The following is a 10000-nucleotide window of genomic DNA, read 5'->3' as shown; positions in this document are numbered from 1 at the left end:
GACTGTGGACGATGCTACCATGGGTTGCTGTGGACGACGCTACCATAAGTGACTGTGGACGATGCTACCATGGGTTGCTGTGGACGACGCTACCATGGGTGGCTGTGGACGACGCTACCATGAGTGGTTGTGAATGACGCTACCATGAGTGGTTGTGGATGACGCTACCATGGGTGGCTGTGGACGACGCTACCATGGGTGGCTGTGGACGACGCTACCATGGGTGGCTGTGGACGACGCTACCATGGGTGGCTGTGGACGACGCTACCATGAGTGGCTGTGGACGACGCTACCATGAGTGGTTGTGGATGACGCTACCATGGGTGGCTGTGGACGACGCTACCACGAGTGCCTGTGGACGACGCTACCATGAGTGGTTGGGGACGACGCTACCATGAGTGGCTGTGGACGACGCTACCATGGGTTGCTGTGGACGACGCTACCATGGGTGGCTGTGGACGACGCTACCATGAGTGGTTGTGAATGACGCTACCATGAGTGGTTGTGGATGACGCTACCATGGGTGGCTGTGGACGACGCTACCATGAGTGGCTGTGGACGACGTTACCATGAGTGGCTGTGGACGACGCTACCATGAGTGGTTGTGGACGACGCTACCATGAGTGGCTGTGGACGACGCTACCATGAGTGGCTGTGGACGACGCTACCATGAGTGGCTGTGGACGACGCTACCATGAGTGGTTGTGGACGACGCTACCATGAGTGGCTGTGGACGACGCTACCATGAGTGGCTGTGGACGACGCTGCCATGGGTGGCTGTGGACGACGCTACCATGAGTGGTTGTGGACGACGCTACCATGAGTGGCTGTGGACGACGTTACCATGAGTTGCTGTGGACGACGCTACCATGAGTGGCTGTGGACGACGCTACCATGAGTGGCTGTGGACGACGCTACCATGAGTGGCTGTGGACGACGCTACCATGAGTGGCTGTGGACGACGCTACCATGAGTGGCTGTGGACGACGCTACCATGAGTGGCTGTGGACGACGCTACCATGAGTGGCTGTGGACGACGCTACCATGAGTGGCTGTGGACGACGCTACCATGAGTGGCTGTGGACGACGCTACCATGAGTGGCTGTGGACGACGCTACCATGAGTGGCTGTGGACGACGCTACCATGAGTGGCTGTGGACGACGCTACCATGAGTGGCTGTGGACGACGCTACCATGAGTGGCTGTGGACGACGCTACCATGAGTGGCTGTGGACGACGCTACCATGAGTGGCTGTGGACGACGCTACCATGAGTGGCTGTGGACGACGCTACCATGAGTGGCTGTGGACGACGCTACCATGAGTGGCTGTGGACGACGCTACCATGGGTGGCTGTGGACGACGCTACCATGAGTGGCTGTGGACGACGCTACCATGAGTGGCTGTGGACGACGCTACCATGAGTGGCTGTGGACGACGCTACCATGAGTGGCTGTGGACGACGCTACCATGAGTGGTTGTGGATGACGCTACCATGAGTGGCTGTGGCTGTGGACGACGCTACCATGGGTGGCTGTGGACGACGCTACCATGAGTGGCTGTGGACGACGCTACCATGAGTGGCTGTGGACGACGCTACCATGAGTGGCTGTGGACGACGCTACCATGAGTGGCTGTGGACGACGCTACCATGAGTGGCTGTGGACGACGCTACCATGAGTGGCTGTGGACGACGCTACCATGAGTGGCTGTGGACGACGCTACCATGAGTGGCTGTGGACGACGCTACCATGAGTGGCTGTGGACGACGCTACCATGAGTGGCTGTGGACGACGCTAAAATGAGTGGCTGTGGACGACGCTACCATGAGTGGCTGTGGACGACGCTACCATGAGTGGCTGTGGACGACGCTACCATGAGTGGCTGTGGACGACGCTACCATGAGTGGCTGTGGACGACGCTACCATGAGTGGCTGTGGACGACGCTACCATGAGTGGCTGTGGACGACGCTACCATGAGTGGCTGTGGACGACGCTACCATAAGTGACTGTGGACGATGCTACCATGGGTTGCTGTGGACGACGCTACCATGGGTGGCTGTGGACGACGCTACCATGAGTGGTTGTGAATGACGCTACCATGAGTGGTTGTGGATGACGCTACCATGGGTGACTGTGGACGACGCTACCATGGGTGGCTCTGGACGACGCTACCATGGGTGGCTGTGGACGACGCTACCATGGGTGGCTGTGGACGACGCTACCATGAGTGGCTGTGGACGACGCTACCATGAGTGGTTGTGGATGACGCTACCATGGGTGGCTGTGGACGACGCTACCACGAGTGGCTGTGGACGACGCTACCATGAGTGGTTGGGGACGACGCTACCATGAGTGGCTGTGGACGACGCTACCATGGGTTGCTGTGGACGACGCTACCATGGGTGGCTGTGGACGACGCTACCATGAGTGGTTGTGAATGACGCTACCATGAGTGGTTGTGGATGACGCTACCATGGGTGGCTGTGGACGACGCTACCATGAGTGGCTGTGGACGACGTTACCATGAGTGGCTGTGGACGACGCTACCATGAGTGGTTGTGGACGACGCTACGATGAGTGGCTGTGGACGACGCTACCATGAGTGGCTGTGGACGACGCTACCATGAGTGGCTGTGGACGACGCTACCATGAGTGGCTGTGGGCGACGCTACCATGAGTGGCTGTGGACGACGCTACCATGAGTGGCTGTGGACGACGCTGCCATGGGTGGCTGTGGACGACGCTACCATGAGTGGTTGTGGACGACGCTACCATGAGTGGCTGTGGACGACGTTACCATGAGTGGCTGTGGACGACGCTACCATGAGTGGTTGTGGACGACGCTACCATGAGTGGCTGTGGACGACGCTACCATGAGTGGCTGTGGACGACGCTACCATGAGTGGCTGTGGACGACGCTACCATGAGTGGCTGTGGGCGACGCTACCATGAGTGGCTGTGGACGACGCTACCATGAGTGGCTGTGGACGACGCTGCCATGGGTGGCTGTGGACGACGCTACCATGAGTGGTTGTGGACGACGCTACCATGAGTGGCTGTGGACGACGCTACCATGGGTGGCTGTGGACGATGCTACCATGGGTGGCTGTGGACGACGCTACCATGAGTGGTTGTGAATGACGCTACCATGAGTGGTTGTGGATGACGCTACCATGGGTGGCTGTGGACGACGCTACCATGAGTGGTTGTGGATGACGCTACCATGAGTGGCTGTGGACGACGCTACCATGGGTGGCTGTGGACGACGCTACCATGGGTGGCTGTGTACGACGCTACCATGAGTGGCTGTGGACGACGCTACCATGGGTGGCTGTGGACGACGCTACCATGAGTGGTTGTGGACGACGCTACCATGAGTGGCTGTGGACGACGCTACCATGGGTGGCTGTGGACGACGCTACCATGAGTGGTTGCGAATGACGCTACCATGAGTGGTTGTGGATGACGCTACCATGAGTGGCTGTGGACGACGCTACCATGGGTGGCTGTGGACGACGCTACCATGAGTGGTTGTGGATGACGCTACCATGAGTGGCTGTGGACGACGCTACCATGGGTGGCTGTGGACGACGCTACCATGGGTGGCTGTGAATGACGCTATCATGAGTGGTTGTGGACGACGCTACCATGAGTGGCTGTGGACGACGCTACCATGGGTGGCTGTGGTCGACGCTACCATGAGTGGTTGTGGATGACGCTACCATGAGTGGCTGTGGACGACGCTACCATGAGGGGGCTATGGACGACGCTACCATGGGTGGCTGTGGACGACGCTACCATGAGTAGCAACAGTCGACGCTACCAGAAGTGGCTGGGTGGTCTATGGGAGCAGCCTCGCTATTCAATGGTTTTTACGAAGCATCGCGTCATTTAAAACTGGCCTCTTATCCTGGCAAAGGGTTGACAGGAGGATCTAGGGGAGGGGGAACAAAGGGAAGGGGTCCCAGGGGAAGGGGAGAAGGAAGAGGAGGGGACACAGTGGGAGGAGGCACAGTGCTGGTATGCTTACTCACAGCATGGGCGACTCGGGGCAAAATCTAGAATCTAATGACTTCAGTGGATTACATGTGTGAGAGGCGCTAAACTGAGGGTAATTCAGCGTAAGGAGTGGTGGTGGGTCAATCCTTTAGCCTTCGTGACTCTCACACTCCCTCTCTCTGGTAACTAACTGACTAACTAACGCACACACACATGACATGATGGAAGGAATAGACTCTGAAGTGTCCCTGTTCGCAGATGATGTGAAGTTAATGAGGAGAATTGAATCAGATGAGGATCAGACAGGACTTCCAAGAGACCTGGACAGGCTGGACACCTGGTCCAGCAACTGGCCTCTCGAATTTAACCCCGCCAAATGCAAAGTCATGAAGATCGGGGAAGGCAAAGAAGACCGCAGACGGAGTATAGGCTAGGTGGCCAAAGAGAAAGATCGTGGGGTGAGTTTAACACCGAGCACGTCTCCGGAAGCACACATCAACCAGATAACTGCTGCAGCATATGGGCGCCTGGCAAACCTGAGAATAGCTCTCCGATAATTTAGTAAGGAATCGTTCAAGACACTGTACACTGTACGTCAGGCCCATACTGGAGTATGCAGCACCAGTTTGGAACCCACACTTGATCAAGCACGTCAAGAAATTAGAGAAAGTGCAAAAGCTTGCGACAAGGTTAGTTCCAGAGCTAATGGGAATGTCCTACGAAGAAAGGTTAGAGGAAATCGGCCTGACGACACTGGTGGACAGGAGGGTTAGGGGAGACATGATAACGACATACAAAATACTGCGTGGAATAGACAAGGTGGACAGAGACAGGATGCTCCAGAGAGAGGACACAGAAACAAGGGTTCACAATTGGAAGTTGAAGACTCAGATGAGTCAAAGGGATGTTAGGAAGTATTTCTTCAGTCATAGAGTTGTCAGGAAGTGGAATAGTCTAGCAAGTGAGGTAAAGCTCATGGAGCAAGGACAGAGAGGACCTAGTAGCACTCAGCGAAGAGGCGGGGCCAGGAGCTGAGTCTCAACCCCTGCAACCGCGCGTACACACACACACACACACACACACACACACACTCTCTCTCTCTCTCTCTCTCTCTCTCTCTCTCTCTCTTTCTTTCTCTCTGTCTCTCTCTCTCTCTCTCTCTCTCTCTCTCTCTCTCTCTCTCTCTCTCTCTCTCTCTCTCTCTCTCTTGACTAAGTAAACGTTCCGCCACACAGTGGCTTCCTCAGTCCAATACAAAGAAGACTCATGAAATCGAAATGACATGACTGCAAACAAATCATCCCACGGATGGGGTTTGAACCCGCGATCAGACTCTCAAAACTCCAGACCGACGCGTTAGGCACTGGGCCAGCTAGCCACAATACGATTCATCCAACAAGGTATGGTGGTATGGTTTGTTTGCAATCGTTTGTTTGCAATCGTGAGTCATGTTGACGGCTTTAAGGAGACTTGAGCTAGAGTTCGTCACGGCCACGCTAGCTGGGGGTTCGTCTGTAAAAACTTGCATTTGTGGTCACAGTGGTGCCTATGCTAACCTTCCTATGGTGTAGATATATACCTAGTTGGATGCATCTTATTGTAGCTAGCTGGCCCAGTGGCCAACGCGACGGTCTGGAGTTTTGAGACGTCTCAATACAAAGAAGAACAGTGAAGATCAGAAAGATGCGTAAACAGCACATGCGTCTAATTTATCATCTTGTCTGTTCTCTGCAGCATTTGTCTACAGTGATTCTCTCCCTGAGTCAGAAGAGCACATCTGCACACGCCTCGAAGCACCAGCAAAACATCAATGCTTTCAATGCTGACGACAGAATCCAGTAAATGGTTATGCTAACATTTTTCAAAGAAACAGAAGACGTCTAAAAAGGACCTGGAAAATACTCAAATACTAGGCTCACGCAAAACTGCTGCCACCAAAGAATTTATACTGACTGGGCCTAACGAACCTTTTATCCACTTTGCTGATGCGTTAAATAATCAACTTTCTGTATTAATATTGGTAGAATTACCGATAATATGTTAAGTAAAAGGACACAAATGCAATTAATGTGACATTTTATTGTGGCAAACGTTTCGCAGCTCCTGGAGAGCGAAACGTTGCCACAATAAAATGTTACATTAGTTTCATTTGTGTCCTTTTACTTAAATAACTTTTTCTCAACTATAGGGGCTAACCTTGCCACCAAAATCCCAAACTCTACTGCCCATGTCAGGACAGTTATCAAGGCCCTCTCTGTGTCTCAATCTTCAAAGCCCTCTCTACTTGTCCCCATCCAATTCTACAGGGGTAACTTAAGGTGCCAGAGTTGATCTATTCAGCTCTATAAAGTAATGAATATCCAGTGGGCCTCTGTAGTGAGCTAAGAAAAACTTTTGACACAGTATGTGTAACGTTTCATGTTCGAACTTATGAACTTCGACAAGGAAGCTGTGAGTGTATGCAAATGGGCAACATTGTCGCGAGCATACACTCTCATCTCCCTTGTCGGAGTTCATAGGTTCGAACCTAAAGCGTGTTTTGACACAGTAGATCGCTACATTTTGCACATTTCAATGCTTAAACTAAAATATTACAGAACCAGAGGTCATGCTCTCACCTACTAGTCAATGCCAGTATGTGACCTACATTAATACTGTTTCGTTAACCTAATTGTTTAACATAAGGCGTGCCGAAGGGAAGCGTACATGGCCCACTGTTATTCCTCATCTATATCAGTGACTTACCAATTGTTTCTCAGGAACTTAACCAGTCGTGTCTGCAGATAATACAACACTCGCCATATTAAATCCAGCTCCTATTGTCCTCAATAACAGTCAACGAGGAACTCATTGATTAGTTCCTTGATTTTCCTAAAGGTATTGGGAAGACTTTCTACATGTTATTAGGAAATAAGGATGACAATTACTCAGTTTTACATAATAATTAACAATTTATCTATAGTGAGATGAGACGAGCGGAAAATTTCTTAGGTATGTACCTTGACCGCTACCTGAAATTCAATCACACATCCAACACTTATCAGAACATTTCCAAAACTGTGGATAGTCTATTAAAAATACGCTACTATGTTTCACAAGCAACATTACTTTGTACAGTAGTACAGTTGTGTTGCATGACAATTGTCCTCAAAGATTTGTTAAGTTATACCATGAATTAAGGAAAGATCATAGACTTCACCATACGAAAGCAGACATAGCACATGCAATAGTAATTATACACAAGGCAGATTATAGGGAAAAATAATACATTAGAAAAACAAACAGAGAACTGACGTGCCCCTTAAGGTGGTAATGAGAACAATAACACAGCAAATTACTCACCGTACACTTGTTGGGTTTCTCGCCAGAATGAACTCTCATGTGGATGAGAAGCTTGTAGCGGGCGTTGAAGGGCCGGTACCGCCGCTGACACGCCGCCCAGAAGCATGTGAAGTCGTCACCTTTCCTCTGGTCGATGTGGGCTTTCTCGATGTGTCGGGAGAGCGTCTCTCGGGACGCGAAGAGCACATTGCAATCCACCCAACGGCAGTAGCGCGGACCGTCGTCTTCAAGAGGGCTGCACGGACGACCATCCTCGATGTCTTGGTGGTCGTGGTATGGCGGCGATGACTGCTGCTGCTGCTGATGCTTGTGGTGGTCATGGAATGGAGACGACGTCCGCTGGTCGTCTGGCTCACATTTAGGCTCAACTTTGTAGTAGTGAAGGCTGTTTACCTGTGAGTTGTTGTTGTTGTTCTTGATGACTTCGTCGTCGTTAACAAGTGTCTGGAAGGAGAGGTTGGCTCGCGGTGGCTGGTTATTGTTAGCCTCAGGGCGAGGGATGAGGTGACCGTAGCTTCCTCCTGACGGGGAACACGAGAGTTGCGGAATACTGGTAGTGGGGGACCCGCCGCTGAGACAATTTGGTGAAGACCTAATGATGGTGTTAAGGTCGACGCCATCCACGTTCATGGGGGAGGTGGAGTAGGGCCGTTTGTTCCGTCGGGTGGAACTGAAGGAGCCGCGGTTGGAGGTAAACGGAGAGGGCAGTGATGATCCGCCGGGGGAGACACTCATAGGAGAAGCTGAACACCTACTGCCGAGGTACAACTCCAAACCCTCGCCGGAGGGCAAGTCAAGGAGGTCTGTGGAAGGTTGAGAAGGAGGCATTGGACTGGAGAATATCGGTGTGTCTGGAGGCCGGGGATCGGTGACAACTAACTCAGGAAGAGATGAGCCACCGGGTAGAGCCGTTAGGAGATTCTCCAAGGAGGGTGGCCACTCATCCCCCGCTAGGTAAAGGTCTCCATGCAGCTCCCCGAGGGCCGTCATAGCCGTGGAGAGCTGGGACGTGGAGCTCCCTGTCTCGTGCGGGGCCTCCACGCTGATGGTGGGAGGGGAGAAAGCTGACGGGGGACCCAGTGGAGACCCAGCATGAGAGGTGTCTCCGAGGGGACTGATGAGGCCCCCCAGGTCACATGAGGTCAGCTCTGAGGGTATCAAGGGCTCTGGAGACCCCGCGTGGCTGTTGCTGTACTCCTCCAGGTGCATCCTGCGACCTCCTGAAACACAAGAACATTGTACATGATGCTCGACTCACAAAATGATGATGGGTGAGTACAGACGAAGCGTGTCTGTCTGGCGCTTAGCAGACGGAGGATCGAGCCTCCACCACGTCTTGCGCTGAATGACCCACATAGGTTTAGCGCTTAACACGAGTTAAACAAGCGAGATAATGATGACAAGATGGTAAATGAACATAAGGTTCGAACCCACGGCAATTCTAAAACTAGCACTGGCCTGCTAATTTTTGAACTAGCTTGCCAGGGAGCTGGCAGGGAGGCCTTGCTACCCGTATAGGCCTCTGGATTAGAGAACTTGGAGCTGCTTTCCCCTCCACCGGATCAAAACTGATTGATTTCCATTCACCATACGTCCCTTGATCCCCACAGGCTTAAAGCTTCCTTTAAAAAATAATAATCCTGGTTGATGACCAGCCCGAAGTAGAGCCACCTCACCGTGGTGGGGCGAGAGGTCTGTTGTTGGGGTATGGGTCAGGTTGTTAGATTTCGAATTCTGTTTGCTGCACGTTGGGGCCAGTAAGGTTGCAATTCCCCTGAACACTGGTATAAATAATATTTTATTCCTTAAATTAGGGTTTATATTAAATTCCTTGTTTGTATATTGAGACGCACCTCCCAGTGTATATACACGGAGAGATGCACCTCCCAGTGTATATACACGGAGAGATGCACCTCCCAGTGTATATACACGGAGAGATGCACCTCCCAGTGTATATATACTGAGATATATGCCTCTTGGTGTATAAAGCCTGAGAGACATACACCAAATGTATATACATTGAGAGATACACACCTCGAAGTGTATACCATGAGAGGCATGAGTGTCCATACAGTGAGATATACACGCCTTCTAGGCTATAAACACTAGGATACATCAGGAGCTGTATAACCCCAAGGGTCATACAACGCCTGGGGGAGAGGAGGAATGGGAGGCAATCAGGTTCGATTCAAGGAAGGGAAGGTTAGTGAACTCTCTCCGAGAGAGAGAGAGAGAGAGAGAGAGAGAGAGAGAGAGAGAGAGAGAGAGAGAGAGAGAGAGAGTTCACTGGATGTTACCAAGTAGAAGTCAACTCGGGAATTTACACACACACTTGAAAAAAAGATCAGGGATCAGGAAGGGTAGGTCGGCCGAGGGCAGCCTCAATTATACAGCTGACAGCCGTCAGAGGTGTCAGACAGAGGGTTGACAGGTTGGCAGACTTAGAGGTGCTAATGGTGTGGAGCTCAACCCCTAAGATACCCACTCCTTCAACGTGGGGTTGATCGTAACCTGAAACTTCTGGTGAACCCCGGATAGTTCCTATACAATTATTTCTCGGGTACGGTGAAGCTACGGACAGCGTCGTCGTGGCAGGCAGCTCGGGCCTCGAAGAGTGCCTCTAGCAGGTATTCTTCACCAGGTAAAGCATCACCAGT

At 52.0% G+C, this 10000-nt stretch overlaps 1 protein-coding gene across 5 annotated transcripts in view; it reads right to left on the bottom strand.

Moving 5' to 3' along the window:
• LOC128701131 (uncharacterized) overlaps window positions 1-10000 on the bottom strand; it is a 144758-nt gene that overhangs the window by 19732 nt on the left and 115026 nt on the right. For all 5 annotated transcript variants that reach the window (XM_070100533.1, XM_053794715.2, XM_053794714.2 and 2 more), the window contains exon 3: window positions 7344-8563. In XM_070100533.1, coding sequence (XP_069956634.1) covers window positions 7344-8563 — 1220 coding nt within the window. The remainder of the gene's footprint in view (window positions 1-7343; window positions 8564-10000) is intronic.

This window comes from Cherax quadricarinatus, chromosome 73 (genome assembly GCF_038502225.1).
Source record: "Cherax quadricarinatus isolate ZL_2023a chromosome 73, ASM3850222v1, whole genome shotgun sequence".
Taxonomy (NCBI): domain Eukaryota; kingdom Metazoa; phylum Arthropoda; class Malacostraca; order Decapoda; family Parastacidae; genus Cherax; species Cherax quadricarinatus.
Note: the sequence above shows the minus strand (reverse complement) of the source record. Positions and strands in the feature narration are given on the sequence as shown.